The sequence below is a fragment of the Syngnathus acus genome, chromosome 15 (assembly GCF_901709675.1).
Source record: "Syngnathus acus chromosome 15, fSynAcu1.2, whole genome shotgun sequence".
In the NCBI taxonomy this organism is placed as follows: Eukaryota; Metazoa; Chordata; class Actinopteri; order Syngnathiformes; family Syngnathidae; genus Syngnathus; species Syngnathus acus.
Window position 1 is genome coordinate 12,630,371 of NC_051100.1, and position 17,853 is coordinate 12,648,223.

The window sequence follows — 17,853 nt, forward strand, 5'->3', positions numbered from 1 at the left end:
CAAACATAATGAACCAAACGCAAGAAAAGAAAAAGTGTGCTTTTTAGGACAAAAATGCAGTATGATTCTTTTTCCAGCTGAATCAAAGACGGACGGCAGTGGGGCAAAAATATGCCATAAAGAAAATCATGCTTGTGCATGGGGATGCTATTTTTTATTTTGAATGTTATGTTAAGGACGGCTCGGTGGAGCACTGGGTAGCACGTCCGCCTCACAGTTAGGAGAGTGCGGGTTCGATTCCACCTCCGGCCCTCCATGGAGTTTGCATGTTCTCCCCGGGATGCGTGGGTTTTCTCCGGGCACTCCAGTTTCCTCCCACATCCCAAATACATGCTTGGTAGGCCGATTGAAGACTGAAGTGCGAGTGCAAATGGTTGTTTGTCTCTGTGTGCCCTGCGATTGGCTGGCAACCGGTTCAGGGTGTCCCCCGCCTACTGCCCGATGACGGCTGGGATAGGATCCAGCACACCCGCGACCCGCGTGGGGACTAAGCGGTTCAGAGAATGGATGGATGGATGGATGTTATGTTAATTTCAGTGTTATTTTTTAAGAGTTTAAGTGTAACATGATTGTAGACGCTGTTATACAAAAGATAATGCAAACATAATTTGAGGCAAAAGTATAATAAATAAATAAATGAATGAATGAATGAATGAATGAATGAATGAATGAGAACAGAAAACAGACTGTATCTGAGGCTTAGTAGAGTAAAATCAGAGGCTTCCGACTGTTAAAGGCCAAGCTGTTCTTTGTCTGCATTTCTGGATGCGTGTAGAACCACAGGCAAGACCCAAGAACATGCTAAAAAAAACATGAAAGAGGTGTTGAGGAAAAGGAGCAAAATGCGTCATGAAAATGTTCCTTGTTGGTTACTCACAGAAGAATCAGAAGAAGTCCTGTGTGTTACCATGCTGGTTTGGGAGTTTGTGTTTCATGATGCTGGCCTCCCTTGTACAGGTCTTTTGGAAAGTCTTGGCTCTCGCTGTGCTATAATATAACATCATAATTAATTCATTTTTAAAAATCACATTACAATACAGTCATACATCAAGCATATGTACAACTTGTGTCCATCTACTAAAGAGTGAATGACATGAACACATTCAATTTGGAATGACAATTACTTACATGTTGCTTGGAGTCAATAGAAAAGGAGAATAACATTGGTCCCATGGATCTTCTTAAAATTTCGGTCATTTCTTTGGCGAGACAGGCTCTCATTGAGTACCAAGGTGGCCAAACAAATGGTCTAGACAAATGGAGCATGTGGAGCCACACGCAACATAAAAAACTGAAGAAGAAAAAACATAGAGGTGGTTGAGGACATGAGTTGAAAAAGACATTCAAAATTAAAGAGAGTGTTTTGTGACAATAGTCAATAATAATTGGCTACTTACAGAGGAATGAGAAGTCCTGCTTCTTGCCACCCTGGCTTGGGAGTCTCTCTTTCTCTCTCTCTCTCTCTCTCTATCTATCTCTCTCTCTCTCTCGTGTAACGTCAGAGCTCCAACTTGGTGTAGTGGAACCACGCCAGCATCTCTGGTCCCAGGTCGAACAGGTGGGCCTCTGAGGGTCCCTTAACATAGGGGGCAGGTGTTGATGATGTGGTCGGCTGTCTGCTCGGGGGCTCCGCACTCGCATGCCGCACTGTCCGCCAGTCCCCACTGCCGCATAGACGTGTTGAAGCGCCCAACACCAGTTCTTAAGCGGTTCAGTGTGGTCCACTGCTGGCGAGGTAGTTCGTCTCCTCCTATGGCGCCGTCTCCTGGTTCCCAGACATAACGGTGCATGAGGGAGGGGCCAGCTGCCTCCCACTCCTGCTTCCAAGCTGCTGCCAGCCAGGCATCTCTGAAGATGTCTTCAGGGATGGAATTGAGCATCTCTTGTGCTGCCATGTTGTAGGGGTGGCGTGCCTTGAGTCTGCTTGGGAGTCGTTGGTCCATGATGAATGTTTTTGCATGCTCAAGGTCTTTGTGGAGAAAAAAGGACAATCCAGCAAAATTGATTGAAAATGTATGATTCTACAGAGGGCTTACACAAGCTTAACTATAAATTACAACATGTTACAATGTTATAATTACATTACAATAAGGTGATATGTCATGCCTACCTCTGGCCTCCATTCTGGGATGAACTGCTTTCGCCAGATAAAAACTGTTACAATACAAAAGAGTGAAATAGCAGCATTTACTGTCTTTAGAAAGAAAAGAAAAAACATGTTTCATGACGAGCAACTTACCTCATCTGTTTTCTGTTCTCGCCTCGTGATTATGACATTCAAAAAAATCCAAAAGAAAAATTCAAAACAATTAATAAATTAAAATTTAAAAGGCCTTCCCTTAACTCATCTTTAAAATTTGATTGTAAAATTTAAAAAGTTAAAAAGTCTCCCCTTATCTCAACGATAAGTTAATTTAAAAATGTAAAAAGTTAAAAGTTTTAAAAGTTAAAATTTTAAATAATAAAAGTAACATTTTTAAAAAGTTGAGTTAAGGGAAGGCTTTTAAAAAATTAAAAAGTTGAGTTAAGGGAAGGCTTTTTAAAAATTAAAAAGTTGAGTTAAGGGAAGGCTTTTTGACATTTTAAAAAGCCTTTGCCTTCCCTTAACTCAACTTGATTCCTCACCGACCCCCAACCACTATTCCATCTCAACCTACAGGACTATCTTCCCACCATAGACATGAGGTCAGCTATATTTATACTATCTGCAGAAAACATAAAGTATGTGATACATACGTCTGTAGTTATTATTTATTTTGAATTTTCAGGTTTCTTTCATTTGTCATTTTGAGCAACCTTCGCCCCAGATCCCATCTCACCTAAAGGCAACAAATCACCCACCACATCCCACCACTAATATTATACACTTACGACAACGTTCACGTACTGATTTCCATCCTTTTTGCAAATGCTGAACCACATGATTTAGCTGTGACTTACCTGTCAGTGGCCAAAACACAGAAAACAGGATTGTGATAGCTGTAGTACGTTTGCAAGACACCTGAATGAAGAGCACACTGAGGTCGAGAGACAAAAATTAGGTCAAGCAATGTGTTTTTGTCAGTGGTAGCAGCGGTTATGAGTTGCGTGTAACCTGTTGAGCGAAACAAATCGAGAATGGGCTTGAATGAGGCAGATAGCATATCTTCATTAAAATCTCCACATACCAAGATCTGATGATGGCCCATTACTTCAAGGTACCGCAAGAGATTTCCCAAGCTTGGCAGAAAAGTGCGCAGACTATTGCCTGGAGGCCTGTAAACGGCAGCAATCAACACATTGAGGGGAGCTTCAAGTTTCACCACAACAAATTCAATGTCGGTCACACCCTGTATGTATTTCTTTTCCTGGGCTGCGATGTGACTTTTGACACAGATACCTACGCCGCCACCAAGTTTTGTTGCCAAGTCAGGACAGTTTGTGTAAGAATCTCTTCGGTTCCTGCGAAACATTGTGAAGCCTTCCAAGCAGGCACGTCCATCAGCCACAGATCCTTGAAGGTGTGTCTCCGTGAAGCACAAAACATCAGCAAAATGCAGCTCGTGGTGACACCTGATGTCCTGCACATGACAAGACAGCCCTTCGGTGTTATGATGGACGACAACCAGGTGATTTGCCCGATCTACCGACGGCATCACGTGAAGGAGGGGTATCACGCTCTCCAAAGAATCCTCTGCCATCTCAGCAAGAGCAGCAGTGATTTCTGGATTTGCATGAAGTCTTCTCTCGTCCATATGCAGAATATGCAGACCACTGAGCGAAGTCACTCTACTCAGAGCTACGTACCCCATGCCGTGTTCGAAAACGCCTTTCAGCGAAACAGCAGCCTCTGATGTTGTCATGCCTTGTACCTTGTGGATCGTGCAGGCAAAAGCAAGCTTGATGGGAAACTGTCGCCGCGTCACTCCAGGCTTTTTCAGCTTTTCCTCCTGTCTGTCAATGTACACACGGTTAGCGGCACGCGCTGTGTTACTCACATGATCGAGTTCCAACCCAACTTTCTGGACACGGGCTTCATTGGGATAGTTGACCAATTCCACAATTTTTGCAAACGTCCCGTTGCACAGACCTGCTTGAACATCAAAATTACGCGTGAGCATAACACGAGCACCGAGGGCAACTTTGATTGAGTCCGGGAGCTCGCTCTTAGCGCCTTGCACAGGGGAAGTTTGCCTCGCCATTCTGCCAGTTTGTTTGTCCTTCTTGTAGTCATCTGCATCAATTTGCACAATGTCCTTATGAAGCAGATTCAGCATCGCAGAGTTATGGCCATCTACCTGTTTATTGGTGGCAAAAACATGCAGAATATGACTTGGACACATTTCTGGAGAAGTGTACCTTGTAGCAAGCAGAGCTCTGTCCAGTTCCGACAGTTCATCAGACTTCTCTTTGACCCGGAGTCGGTTCAGCAGTTCGGCAAAGGCAACATCGTCTCTCTGCCTAATGATGGCGGTGAGCGTGATCTTTTTGAAGGTGTCACGCCAGTGGTCCAGCCGAGTGGGATCGTACACGCATAGAGGTTTGGACTGTTTCACGGGAGGGAGCTGAAAGAAATCTCCAACAGCAAGAACAGACATGCCACCAAAAGGTAAATCGATGCCTTTGATTTGTTTCAACCTGGCATTCACATAGGCAAAGAGGTCTTTGGACACCATGGAAATCTCGTCGATAATGAGTATTTCGGCGATCGACAGCTCGGCTCTGACTTCGTCCAGTTTATTGCCCAGGCCGTGGTACGGGGGTTTGAGACTTCTGGGCAGTTTGAGCAGAGAATGCAAAGTTGTCCCAGAAATGCTGAATGCCGCCGTGCCAGTGAAGGCCGCGAGAACAACCGTCTGTTTGGAAATGTCGGCCTCCTCAGCCAGCCGTGGTAGTCTGTGCAGTATTTTGGTAGCCTCTGCATGGATACATTTGATCAGATGCGATTTGCCGGTCCCGGCGCCACCGTTGATGTAGTAGAAGAACTGCTCGATCGGCTTTGAGTTACACACACGTTTTATGCACCAATCTCTGACCTTGTAGAAAACAGACGCTTGCTTTTGGTTCAGGTTCCGATACATGTCACGTAACACTGCGGGATCGATGGCAGCAGCCTCTGTCACAATGGAAATTTCAGATGTTTCTGACCTTACGTTATAGTCCGGGACATTTTCCTCCACGTTGTCATTTGGTTCATCTCTCGCGTTGCTTTCCTCAATGCATTCGAGTCTTTGCAACTCACTCTCAGGAGCCAGGTGGCACCATTCGTTTATGACAAGCCCACTCTCCTCCACCTCTTGGATGGCATCGTCAATGTCTTTACTGTGTTTTTCATACCTTTCTCTGTTCCTTTTGACAATTTCGCACACACGCTCCACAGAGTCGTTATATGGTAACTGTACACAGGCATGATCATGAAACAACTGATATGAGGGACAGCGTTCAGATTTTAACTGGCAATTAGCACGATGAGGCAGGTACAGCTTGAGCAAGGAGCAGTAATATTCCTCAGGATTCTTTTGTTCTGAGAATTTGCAGTATTTGATGACCGCAGCTTTTTCTTTTCTTTTCTTGACAAAGCCCATGTCGTTCAGCAGAGGCAAAACATTTTTGCCTTTTACCTGTTTGCCATAAACAATTCTGCACGTTGATGCAAAATCAGCCAAGCACATCACTTCAAAGTCCTTCGTTTGGGGTCTGCATTTATATTTGTCTGGCAGGCCAGTCATCCACACTTCATGAGACTCCTGCGTTTTGCCCTCAAGGAGTGAGAGAGGATAACTCATTTTCAGCGGATTGTCACTCGTTTGTACAAATACCACACTGCAAGAGGACTGTTTCATATGCAAGCCGCACGCGCGTGCGACACACTCCTGAGCACTCACTTCTCTTTTCTTTGAGTACGCTTGCATGATTTGTTTCATTTCATCGCTCTCATTGACATTTTCATTGCGTGAGTTTTCAATAACCGATTTCAGGTATTGACTCAGACCGTGTTCAGCTTTGCTGATGTAGCTGCAGATGTACGCGATGCACGAATAGGCATTCAGAATGTACTGGATGTCCAAGTTGCCATCCCAGGCAAGGAGCAAATGGCGGTTGTAGTTGTTCACCCAGCAGTCTTTTGGATCTCGCTTGAGCACAACAGAACTCTTTGAGGCGGTCATGTACAAACATTCCATGTACTCAGCATCAGTGAGCTCGCATTTAGCCAAAAGCTGCGGCAAAGTCAGGGATGAGGTTTCAGGTTCATTCAGCAAACGCTGCACACAAACAAGCTTGTCATTTGCCACCACCTGCTTCTCCTTGTGTCGATCTTGATTTTCACAGGCTGCAGGCGTGATGATCATTGTGGTTTCGCACGGCGGTTTGGGAAAACCAAATCGGCAGTTTGCACCTTGGTGTTTGACACGTTTTGGAGTGACTTTTGCTGTGCATCTGAACTTCTGTGACTTTTTTATACAATGCGGGTTCCTTTTCTGGGTCCGGCAGCTGAGCCGAGATGTAGCGAGACACAAAACCACAGATGGCTCCTTCTGAGGCTTCCTCAAATACAGGGGCATCTTTAACCCATATGAGGCAATGAATGTGAGGACTTCCTCTGTGCTGAAACTCTAATCTGTAAAAGTAGTCGACGACTCGTGCCGGAGAGAGGATCAAATCTCTGAACAGAGCTTCCACACGTTTGTCAAACATGCGCATTGTCGTCACTGGATTGCTGCGTAGAATTTCACACTTGGTGGCCCAGTCAAGTTCAGCAAAATTCACCACCTCACCTTGTTGCGCTTTAATGGCAGTGATGACCTCTTCCCAACGCATTTCGGCAGCAGAAAATGTGCAAAAGAATGTGGGTGTACCCAGCTGTCGGATCATTGCAAAAATATCTTTGGTGATTCTTTCCCAATAGGCTGGCGTGCCTCTGAGGGGCGTCATAAAACGGACGGCATCTTTGCTGCGCACCAGTTTCTCAACTTCACGTTTGTCCTGCAGCATAGCATTGTTTATCCTCCGACCATCCCTGGTAAAAGGTTTACCTTTGCGTAGCTGGATTCTCATGCTTGATGTTGCCAGGTAAATTTCAGTCACAAACTGAGCAAAAAACAAGTAGTTTGAATCACGAGCAAAACGTTCATCCACACAACACAGACGTGCTTTGAAATATTTGCTTGGTGTGACTTTTATTTGTCTCTCTTCATCAAGGGTGTTTATTCCGGTTGGAAACTGCACTGGAAATGCCATGGCCTCAAGTTTGGGAGTCCTGAAAAAGCTTACGGGGTTATTTCTTTCTGCAGGAGCCACACAGTAAATGCCTTGAGTAAAACTCATAATTTCCTCTGACACATCATTTGGTTGGAGACATGACTCCAGGATAACCCCACCGTTTGGTGCATCACCTTCTTCCACATTTTCAGCACTCTGTTGTTTTTGCACATTACCACGAGGATCGTTCTGTGAGTCACTATTCAATTCACAGAGAGCATCCCTCTCAAATGTGTGGATTGCCTCGAGGTCTTCCTCATTGTAGTCACTTTCGTTCATTTCGTCTTCATCAGAGCTGCTATCGTCATCAGTGAGCGTCGGGTCGCAAAGGTCAGCATCGTCGCGAATAGTGATGTTGCTGTACTGCGGATGAATTTGTTTCAGTTTTATCAGGGCACTCATTAACTTGGACCAAGTGACAGTTTGAAATATCTGATGTCCTTTGTAACAAAGTCGTCTTTTCAGTTTCACTCTCAACACCTGAGACCTACTTCTTAGTCTGGGCAAGACATTGACCGTTTCTTCCACTTCTGATGGTACACACACAACATTCCCACGGATGGCTCGTTGTTGACCCTTTGGCAGAGGGACAATTTTGGCAAATGAAATGCATTTTGAAACAAGATGTCTTTCCAGAATATTCAAATCACACAGTTCAGTGGGAATGTCTGCAAGTTGGAGATTGTTGCTTACAGCAAGTGCTGGCATTTTACCATCTTTGAGATGTGCATGGCAGGTGTGACATATCCACTCCATTTTTCTCTCATCCGGTACTTTGCAGCATGTGTTACATTCACGATTACAAACATGAACAAACCTTCGTGTAAGGCAACTTGCAACAACGTCCTTGTTTTTCTTATATTTGGTCAGCTGGCGTACTTGATTGGGAAATAATGCTCTGTGGCAAACTGTGCAAACAAAAGTCGGTCCATTTTTTACCAGAGCTTGGAATAGCGCAACAGCTTTCATGATTGCATGGTCGTTTCTCTCTTTGCATAATCTGTTGATGACTTTGTATTTTTGTAGCAGGCTCATTGCAGTGCGCATTGCATCTGTCCTCATTGATGAATCATGTTTGGCTTTCCAGCGCAAACTCATGTTTTCCTTCTGCTTGGATCTGAATGCAGGATCATGTGCGTAACGTTCTTTGATATAGGAACGCTGTTTGCACCTAAATTTATTGTCATGAACATATCGCTGCTTGATAAAAAAAACACTGTTTGCGCCTAAATTCATCGTCATGTGCATATCTCTGCTTGATGTAAAAGCGCTGTTTGCGCCTAAATTCATCGTCATGTGCATATCTCTGCTTGATGTAAAAGCGCTGTTTGCGCCTAAATTCATTGTCATGTGCATATCTCTGCTTGATGTAAAAGCGCTGTTTGCGCCTAAATTCATCGTCATGTGCATATCTCTGCTTGATGTAAAAGCGCTGTTTGCGCCTAAATTCATCGTCATGTGCATATCTCTGCTTGATGTAAAAGCGCTGCTTGCGCCTAAATTCACCGTCGTGTGTATATCTCTCCTTGATATAAAAGCGCTGTTTGTGCCTAAATGTATCATCATGAGCATACCTCTCCTTGATAAAGGAACACTTTTTGGTCCGAAATGTATCATCGTGACTGTACCTCTGACTGATATAGGCGCCCTGTTTCATCTTAATTGTGTCATGTTTGCGATAGCGGTCGACTGCGAACGACTTTTGTTTTACACGGAAATTAGGGTTTTGCTGGTAGCGAGTCACTATGTAAGACTTTTTGCGTTCTCTAATCTCTGGAGTTTGGCAGTATCTTTCCTTACTTGTCATGTTTGCGTTTATTCGCCTTATTTCTTGTTTTGTAACGGTCTCCATGGCGTTATCAATTATCTTTTCTTGGGCTTGAGTTCGTCTTTGAAATGTTTTCCTTTTGGATTTTGCAATTTTCAACACATCTCGTGTTTGTTTTTGCTGTGTACATACCACCTCACTGTTGTCATGTACCCCTTCAATGGACTCGTGTTTGCTCGCACTTGGTCTGGACTCACCCGTCACCATACGCTGTGTCATCTCAGCAGCAGACCGGCTTAACAAATCATTGTGTGTTGTCATAAGAGATGATTCTGCATCAGTCGCCATTTCACGGTCACTTGCATTGTCAACAGGTTGGAACCTTACCGGCATCAATTCATATTGAGTAGTGGGAGCGGCGCCAGCCAGAGTGAAAACCTGTATGAGCTTATCTATCAGATCGTTCAAACATGTAAAAAGCATCATGACAGCCGTATCATGTGGTGCACCGTAGGGCGGAGGAAGCCCATCACGTTCTCTGGCGTGTGGATCAAAATAGCCATATCTGCCTTCGTGGTTTCGGAAAACAGCAATAAACAACGAATTCATAACCAAAAGAGCATAATTTACCTCTGACACCAGGCACTGAAGTCCGTCACAAAGCATCATAAATGCCACATCAGCAGTAGAGGAATTGAAAAGACCATACATTGACTGATACTTTATTAACACATGTCGTTTGTGAAAGCCATTCACAATGGATGGAATTTCATCGGTTGCCAAATGATGATGTTCGTACCGTCCTTCTGCTTTCAGCACAGCCACAGTAGCCACATAGAGCTCATTGCCTCGATCGAGAACAAGGTCCAGGTGAGCACTGGTCACATTGTCTGTCTCCTGCAGGAAAGCTAGAAATGTAGCAGAGTTTGCAGCACACTGACTGTTTCTGGAATCAGCATACTTTGGATGATCTTGACTGTAGGATGCCAAAACACATGTTACAGGATCATGAGATGTAGACATCATTACCTCCATAGAGTTTTCAGGTTCAATGGCCATCAATTCTTTGGCAGTTGTTGGTTTATCTGCACTTCCAGAGTCTGTGTTGTTTTTACGCTTTTGCCAGCTTACCTTGAGAGCTTGCACCTTCTTGCTTTTGCGTGGCATGGCTCGTGTCTTGCACTTCTCAATTGGATTCCGCACAACAGGTAACAGTCAGGCCCCGATGCAAGGGGATATATTTCAATGCACAGCCCAAAAAGGGTTTTTGTCTTATCCACACCACAAATAGTCTTATCCACACGTCAAATTAAAGATTAAAGTCCCAATGATCGTCACACACACACACCTGGGTGTGGTGAAATTTGTCCTCTGCATTTAACCCATCCCCGTGTGATTTTAATCCATCCCCTGGGGGAGAGGGGAGCAGTGAGCAGCAGCGGTGCCGCGCTCGGGAATCAGTTGGTGATCTAACCCCCCAATTCCAACCCTTAATGCTGAGTGCCAAGCAGGGAGGCAATGGGTCCCATTTTTATAGTCTTTGGTATGACCCGGCCGGGGTTTGAACCCACAACCTTCCAGTCTCAGGGCGGACACTCTACCACTAGGCCACTGAGCTGGTCAAATTGTCTTATCCACACCACAAATTGGTCTTATCAACACCACAAGATGGACAGTGAGTGAAAGAAGTCAGAGACAAAAAGTGGAGCAGCGATAAAGAGGGTTGGGGTGGGACTCAGTCGGCAGCCTGGGGAGAAGGGGTACAAAAAGAATAAAAGCATTAATTAAAGTCAACCACAGTGTTCAAATATTTGTTACAACGGTACCATCTTTCTACTTCTCTTGTAATTCCCGTCAGCTTTAAAAAATGGTGGCACTGCAACCTTATCTTTACTGTCACTGCTGAACCGCCGTATACTAGAAATTGACTTAAATTAAATTTGCATGACAATTTATAATAAAATGTGAAATTCGGTTAGCAATTCTTTGCAGAAAATCATGTATTTATTATGTGGCCACATAAAATGAATGATAAAATGCACAACCAACAGTAAATGCTAAAAGATTGTAATATTCCTAACAATAGCATTTGTACATTAAATGTATAAACGCATTTACAAACAGGTGACAGGATCTCTGCATCTAATTGTATGTTGTACAAAGAACAAACAGCATTTTTTACAGTTAAACATCATCACTATGAAACTTTTATTGCATAATGGGTGGAAGCATGGTTAGCTGGCTGGATGTAATCCGCACTTCACCTTTGGTCAAAGCGAATGAACTCTGCAAACAGAGACAAAAAGAGAATCAGTTATTGTACTTGAACATACATCTGCGTACAAAAAACGTACAAAATGTTGCAGGACTATGTAAAATATACACATATTCTGATATTTTAAATATTTTTAGCACACAATGTACTTAACCAAAATTAAGCAAGAACAGAACATAAACATTTGAATATTATTCACTTCAAACACATCCACACAGTGGTCACAACTGTCACCATACAAACCAATGATACAAAAACTTAGCGGAATAGTCGCTATTTGCACACAACACGACTGAAGAGTCACAATTTGTTAGAAAACCAAAAGGGTGATATTAATATTAGCGTTTGAATATGACACATTCAACCAATAGTATCAAACACACATAAAACATGCATTAACATCCGCATTCGATCGATTTTATATTTCTTTTATTGTTTACACTGCAACGAAGCGACAGCACCACATCAGTTTTTTAATGTCACTTGGGTGACACCTAGTGTTCAAATTGGGAAGTAACAGTTGGACAATGTGTCAAGCACCACCACAACAAACGTTGTAATGTATGCCAAATCTCTCCCACAAAAAAATATAAATCTGTCTGAAAACGTCTGATGCCATTAGTGAAATTAAATAATCATAATCCACACCTTACCTGATCAAAGCAATTCAACTGCCTAGAGAGGAAGAGAGAGAGAGAGAGAAATCAGTTACTGTACTTGAACATACATTTCCATCAAATGTAAATATTTTAAAAATATATTATTTTTAAATACAAACAAATATTTTGGTTTGGGAATTTTAAATATTTCTTGCACACAAACTCTACCAATGGAAAATAAGATACAATACAGCATAAAAACGTGAATCTTCTTATGTTTGGAGAAAATGTTCAAACTTCCACAGGGACTCCAGGGAGAAAGACGCCATGCATTTCTGCCGTAAAGAAATTACCCCAAATGACCCCAAATGAACCGGAAGTGACACAATCACAGCAACAGTCTCTGTCGATAACCGCCGTCTGTGACTGACCACTGCGCGCGGGCTGCAACAATCGCGATAAGCGGATATAACTCACGCGAGACTTGGCGTGGTGACGTCACTTTCCAACGCAACAATTTAACCCCAAAATGTACATTGATTTTTCAACATAGGACACTGAAACACAACCGGTTGTCAAGATGCGTTGTTTGTCTACTAAACATCAAAACTTATTTGTATTACAGTATGCTTAAGAATAGTGAAAACCATTGTGTTCGATATATTTGTTGCATCCAAATAAACGCGACGGAAGAAAACTACAATGTGACGTCATATTTGGTCGCCGATTTGTGGCCTACAAGTAAACGCGAGGGGGGAAAACTACAATGTGACGTCATATCCGGTCGCCGTGCGCCACCGTAAAAGTCCCGATGAAATAAAGACATTTATATACAGATTATTGCCATTATTGAAAGAATCAAAGTTTGATATAAAATATTTAATTCGACACAGCAACCGCCTCTTATGTTGAACCTCTTTACGCCTATTGAACTCCGGAGCCGAGCTGCAACCAAGCTAGTTGCTATTGGACGTTTCGGTAATGCTAGCTAGCCCCTTCATTGCAGTGTAGCTCGGCCGGTATTCAATAGCCCTAAAATGTTTCAAAATGTGAGGGGTTGATGTATGAAATGACAAACAAGTTTGACTCTTGCAGTAATTTCGATAATCGATTTTGTATTTCTTTTTCATTTCTTGTTTACACTGCAACGAAGCGACAGCACCACATCAGTTTTTTAATGTCACTTGGGTGACACCTAGTGTTCAATGTGTCAAGCACCACCACAACAAACGTTGTAATGTATGTCAAATCTCTCCCACAAAAAAAACCCTCGAATCTTTGTGACTTGTGGAATAGGTAGGCAAAAGATGAACAGTTGAAAGTTGGAACGGGTTGAATCAGTTAAAAAATGTAGAAGTTAGAGCAAATGTTTAATCCCCATAGAGAATGAATGGGAAAATATAAAAAAACGCTATTGCGTTTATAGTGCTTCACGTGGTGTAATACATTTGCTGTATTACGATGAAAGGATGTTAATGCATGTTTTATGTGTGTTTGTGATACCATTGGTTGAATATGTGTCCTATTCAAACGCTAATATTAAGATCTCCCTATGGGTTTTCTAACAAATTGGGACTTCATTAAGGTAACATTCACAGCACTATCATGTTTATGTCCATTTGGTGTTTGTCTGTCCGCGCGTGTTGGCAACTTAGCCTCAAACGGTCCGTGCATCTTCTTGCTATTGTTAGCACGCTAGCATCTGCGGTTGTTACTGTTAGCTTGTTAGCGCGCGTGTAAACAACATATATTCTTCAAACGTTGAGCGATATAGTCCTTGCGTCTTCCAGCCTTAAGACGCTCTAACGTGAGCAGTGATTAGATATATCCGCTTATCGCGATTGTTGCAGCCCGCGCGCAGTGGTCAGTCACAGACGGCGGTTATCGACAGACTGTTGCTGTGATTGTGTGCGTGTTTGCCAAAAAGTCAGTATAGACATTTAAGTGTTACATTGTTTACTGTTGTGCTGTTTGTCTGCTCCCAGATTGTTTCGTGTGTGCGCCGTTTGGTTGTGTCAAACGCGCACTTTATTAAAGTGGCACCGGCTCCCCTGTAACGGGTTCAATAAGCCGGGGGTGAAGGGACTCGTCCGTAGCTGACCACCCGAGTTAAATTAATTCTACCAGAATCAATCTAATTTCTTTTACGACGCCAATCCTTTTTAAGTCATCCGACGCGCGAGCCGAGTAACTCTATGACCGCGCCGTAATGATGGCTCCCTTCGGTTGTTTGATGCTGGTATTACGTTACGGATATTGTTTAGATGTCTTTGATAAGACCTCAAGGATTCGTTGGTCTAGCGCACCCTCTAGCGCTAGTTTTGTCGAAATAACTTTTGATATGGCCTCGCTCTACTTGGTTTGAGGAAGTAACAAGCTTACTTCCTATTTCTCCGAAGAAAGTCCCATTTGCGGAAGTATGTCAATGATAGTGTGTGAGAATGGATTTAATGCATTAAATCACTAATTTTAACATGATATATTTAAACACTTAGCCGTGAGAGTGCTTCCACCAATTCGATTGTTTCTAACAAAATAATATTTTACTTAATACGATTGAAAATGATTTAATCGGATTATTATTATCTTGCAATTTATTTTGAAGGCAAATTAGTCCCTCAAAATCATTCAAAGTAGCCTCTGACGCGGCCCGAAAAAACAGGAACGGGCTCGTGCCCGAAGGACATTTACTAATTATAGCTCTAACACTAATCCGAAAAGTCGAATTTGAAAACCTTCCTTATTGTTATTTATTATGGTATGTTTGCATACCATAATAATCTCCTATTTATAAACTGAGTTATCAACCCAACCTCAAACAATTAATTGCATACAAATTAGCGCACCACGAATTAAATGAGTATATAAAACACATTTATTGAAGAAGCATGAAATAGAATTACAAATCTCAATCCTCCAAAAACTGAACAATCCCACTCACTGATACACTTGCAAATAAAATCATTCAATCCCGGAGCACTTTTGATTGCAAAACAAAAATCAGAAAAGAGGGAAAAGGTAGCTACCAATTGGGTGTTATTTTCTTTTTGGTGGAAATAAAGTCGAGTGATCAGTTCGATTTTATTTCTAAAATCCAATTTGGAAACTAGTTAGGCCCCGTGAGGACAGACTACCCGATGACTGTCTCCTCCGCTTGCGTACATACAGAAGAAGTCTCCCCTCACCTAGTTTCTCATGCAAAGTTGTCCAGTCCAATTCTTTGAGTAAATCCAAGTTAATCCAGGCCAGCGATCTTGCGTCTCACACAAGGCTCTTGAAGGCTGTAGAAAAAGTCTTGAAACTCGTACGGGCTTCTTCACGTATGAACGCGGTCCGGGAGAGAGCCCCGCAGATGTCCAAGGTGACCTTTTTATAGACCTCTCTGGCCCTCCCCCCTTTTTTCTATACTGTCCTCTATAATGTCCAGCTTCCCACGCTCATAGGCTATGAGTCACAACCTTGCGGTTTGAGCAGGTGTCCGCTGGCCTCTATACTGTCCAGTTTCCCACGCTCATAAGTTATGAGTCATAACCTTGCGGTTTGAGCAGCTGGTTCCACCCCACTCCCTTTCCACCAAAAATCTGTAGAAACCCCGGCAAGCACCCTATTTCCTCTTTTCTTCACTTCTCCTTTCATAAAACCAATATTTCAAGGTTACACTTTTTACTCAACCATTTAAATCAGAAATCAAAGCCCTTTGATTTTATGTTTTAACCTTTTTCTTAACACACCACTCGTGGTGGGCTTCTTTTCCTAATTGTGTGATAATATTGCTTGTTGCTGTTACAGAATATATTTCAGCCAAGCAAAGAAAAATAAAAAGAAGAAAAAATAAAATAAAAATAAAAACTTATTTGTTCTTTCCTTTCCAACAATTTTTAACACACCCCTATTCTTATATGGGTGGGCAGCTTAGTCTAATTCTGTGATAATATTGCTTTAAGCGGTTACAGAATATATTTTAGCCAAGCAAGTAAAATAAAAATACAAATAAAAACCATTTTTGTGCTTCCATGTGTGTCCCATAATCCGACCCCTCTTTCTCTTTGGTCTCCTGCACCGGTTTGGCTCCATCTTTTGGAGAATTTTGGAATTTCAGCTTTGCCAATTCATTCAATTTTCCCCCACTTAATTTTGCACCATCTGCTGTCAAAATTTGGAATGTCAGCCCCGCCAATTTATTACTGGGAGCAATCCATACTCACTTTATGCACCATTTGTTTCCCCCCCCCCACTCCATGTTACATGACAGTTGGTAGCTTCGGCGATGCTTTCCATAAGAAGTCGTTTATTTGGTTTATTTTCTCAGTCAAGCATTGCCGCTAGCTAGCTAGCGATTGCCAAAACAAAAAAGCAATTGCGCCAAAAGTATTTGAAATTTGGAACAAAACAAAGAAAAATGGCTTCAGGAGGTTCACTTTTGGGGTTAAAATGTTGAAACGGGTTTAATTGGACAAAAAATGCAAACGTTAGCGCAAATGTATGTATTTGGGCCACTTAGTGTTGAAATAAGGTCACTTCCGGTTTGAATCGGGTCATTTCCGGTTTATTTGGGGCACTTCCGGTTTAAATTAGGTCACTTCCGGTTTAGCCGAGGTCACTTTCGGTTTAGCCGAGGTCACTTCCGGTTTATTTGGGGACACTTCCGGTTTAAAAAGGTCACTTCCGGTTCATTTGGGGCCACTTCCGGTTTATTCGGGGTCACTTCCGGTGTTAGAAGGTCGCTTCCGGTTCATTTAGGGTCACTTCCGGTTTAATTTTGGGTCACTTCCGGTTTACCTGAGGTCACTTCCGGTCTATTTGGGGTCACTTCCGGTTTGATATGGGGCACTTCCGGTTCATTCTGGGTTCATTGGGGGCACTTCAGGGTCAATCCAAGATGGCCGCCACACTGGAATTGGGGGTCAAGGGTTGAATTGTAGAAGCATAGTGGAAGTGGGGGTGAATGGGAGTGAATATGGTGAACAAAGTGAATAAAGTTGGAATGGGTTGAATCGGTTGAAAAATGTAGAAATTAGAGTAGAAAAATGAAATTTTGGAGACTTTTGTTGAATTTGAAAATTTGGAATTTTTGGTAAGTGGGAAGTTGTGGAATAGGTAAGCAAAAGATGAACAGTTGAAAGTTGGAATGGGTTGAATCGGTTGAATATGTAGAAATTAGAGTAGAAAAACGAAATTTTGGAGAATTTGGTTGAATTTCAAATTTGAAAGTTTGGAATTTTTGGTAAGTGGGAAGTTGTGGAATAGGTAGGCAAAAGATGAACAGTTGAAAGTTGGAATGGGTTGAATCGGTTGAAAAATGTAGAAATTAGAGTCGAAAAACGAAATTTTAGAGAATTTTGGTTGAATTTCGAATTTGAAAATTTGGAATTTTGGTAAGTGGGAAGTTGTGGAATAGGTAGGCAAAAGATGAACAGTTGAAATTTGGAATGGGTTGAATCGGTTGAAAAATGTAGAAATTAGAGTAGAAAAACGAAATTTTAGAGAATTTTGGTTGAATTTCAAATTTGAAAATTTTGAATTTTTGGTAAGTGGGAAGTTGTGGAATAGGTCGGCAAAAGATGAATAGTTGAAAGTTGGAATGGGTTGAATCGGTTGAATAATGTAGAAATGAGAGGTGAAAAACGAAATTTTGTGAAATGTCGAATGTGACATTAAGAATGAATGGGGAAAAATTTGTCGGAATTTTGCGAATTTTGCGAAAACGGAAAATTTTCGAAACGAGAAAAATGGAAGCGCTCATGCCGTGAATATTTGGAATACGTCAAAAGTGGAATGGAGTGAATCGGATGAATTATGTGGAAGAAGAAGCGGGACAAGGAATAAAATAGAATAATAATTATTATAACTAGAATTTGCAATTCCTGAAGAAATTGCGTGTGAAGGTGAAGAAGTTGAATAAATATTTAAGGAATGTTGCAGAATGATGTTGAAACGAGTTAAATCGGTTGAAAAATGTAGAAATGAGAAGG

General features: G+C 42.2%; 2 protein-coding genes and 4 long non-coding RNA genes across 8 annotated transcripts; 1 reads left to right on the forward strand and 5 right to left on the reverse strand.

Annotated features, from left to right (window-relative positions):
- Positions 1–620: 620 nt before the first annotated feature.
- LOC119134967 lies at positions 621–1,446 on the reverse strand. The gene is made up of 4 exons (XR_005100445.1): positions 1,398–1,446; positions 1,129–1,291; positions 878–987; positions 621–801 (listed from the first exon to the last, which is right to left on the reverse strand). It is a non-coding gene; the product is annotated as an uncharacterized LOC119134967 (long non-coding RNA).
- A 1,133-nt stretch (positions 1,447–2,579) lies between these two features.
- Positions 2,580–6,613, reverse strand: LOC119134889 (ATP-dependent DNA helicase PIF1-like). Of its 3 annotated transcripts, XM_037272096.1 has the most exons (3): positions 5,972–6,613; positions 4,339–5,726; positions 2,580–4,277 (listed from the first exon to the last, which is right to left on the reverse strand). In XM_037272096.1, the coding sequence occupies exons 1-3, from the start codon at positions 6,023–6,025 to the stop codon at positions 4,274–4,276; spliced, it is 1,446 nt and encodes a 481-aa protein (XP_037127991.1). In that variant the 5' UTR covers positions 6,026–6,613; the 3' UTR covers positions 2,580–4,273. The 3 variants fall into 3 exon arrangements, with proteins under 3 accessions (XP_037127991.1, XP_037127989.1, XP_037127990.1); XM_037272094.1 differs by having other exon boundaries at positions 2,580–5,726; XM_037272095.1 differs by lacking the exon at positions 5,972–6,613 and having other exon boundaries at positions 2,580–4,897; positions 5,016–5,790.
- On the reverse strand, positions 6,304–8,446 carry LOC119134799. Its single transcript, XM_037271855.1, has 2 exons — positions 7,933–8,446; positions 6,304–7,815 (listed from the first exon to the last, which is right to left on the reverse strand). The coding sequence occupies exons 1-2, from the start codon at positions 8,335–8,337 to the stop codon at positions 6,304–6,306; spliced, it is 1,917 nt and encodes a 638-aa protein (XP_037127750.1). The 5' UTR covers positions 8,338–8,446.
- A 1,267-nt stretch (positions 8,447–9,713) lies between these two features.
- On the reverse strand, positions 9,714–10,267 carry LOC119134959. The gene is made up of 2 exons (XR_005100428.1): positions 10,037–10,267; positions 9,714–9,915 (listed from the first exon to the last, which is right to left on the reverse strand). It is a non-coding gene; the product is annotated as an uncharacterized LOC119134959 (long non-coding RNA).
- A 389-nt stretch (positions 10,268–10,656) lies between these two features.
- Positions 10,657–12,024, reverse strand: LOC119134958. The gene is made up of 3 exons (XR_005100427.1): positions 11,936–12,024; positions 11,272–11,293; positions 10,657–10,754 (listed from the first exon to the last, which is right to left on the reverse strand). It is a non-coding gene; the product is annotated as an uncharacterized LOC119134958 (long non-coding RNA).
- A 4,205-nt stretch (positions 12,025–16,229) lies between these two features.
- LOC119134974 lies at positions 16,230–16,993 on the forward strand. Its single transcript, XR_005100451.1, has 3 exons — positions 16,230–16,539; positions 16,602–16,841; positions 16,979–16,993. It is a non-coding gene; the product is annotated as an uncharacterized LOC119134974 (long non-coding RNA).
- Positions 16,994–17,853: the final 860 nt, after the last annotated feature.

Coding starts and splice junctions, on each gene's coding strand:
- LOC119134889 (XM_037272094.1), bottom strand. CDS start 6,025: ATGCCTATTCGTGCATCGCGTACATCTGCAGCTACATCAGCAAAGCTG. Junction 5,727..5,971: donor CATCAGCAAAGCTGAACACG/GTCTGAGTCAAT, acceptor GGCAAAACGCAG/GAGTCTCATGAAGTGTGGAT.
- LOC119134799 (XM_037271855.1), bottom strand. CDS start 8,337: ATGAGTTTGCGCTGGAAAGCCAAACATGATTCATCAATGAGGACAGAT. Junction 7,816..7,932: donor GTAAAATGCCAGCACTTGCT/GTAAGCAACAAT, acceptor CCTCTGCCAAAG/GGTCAACAACGAGCCATCCG.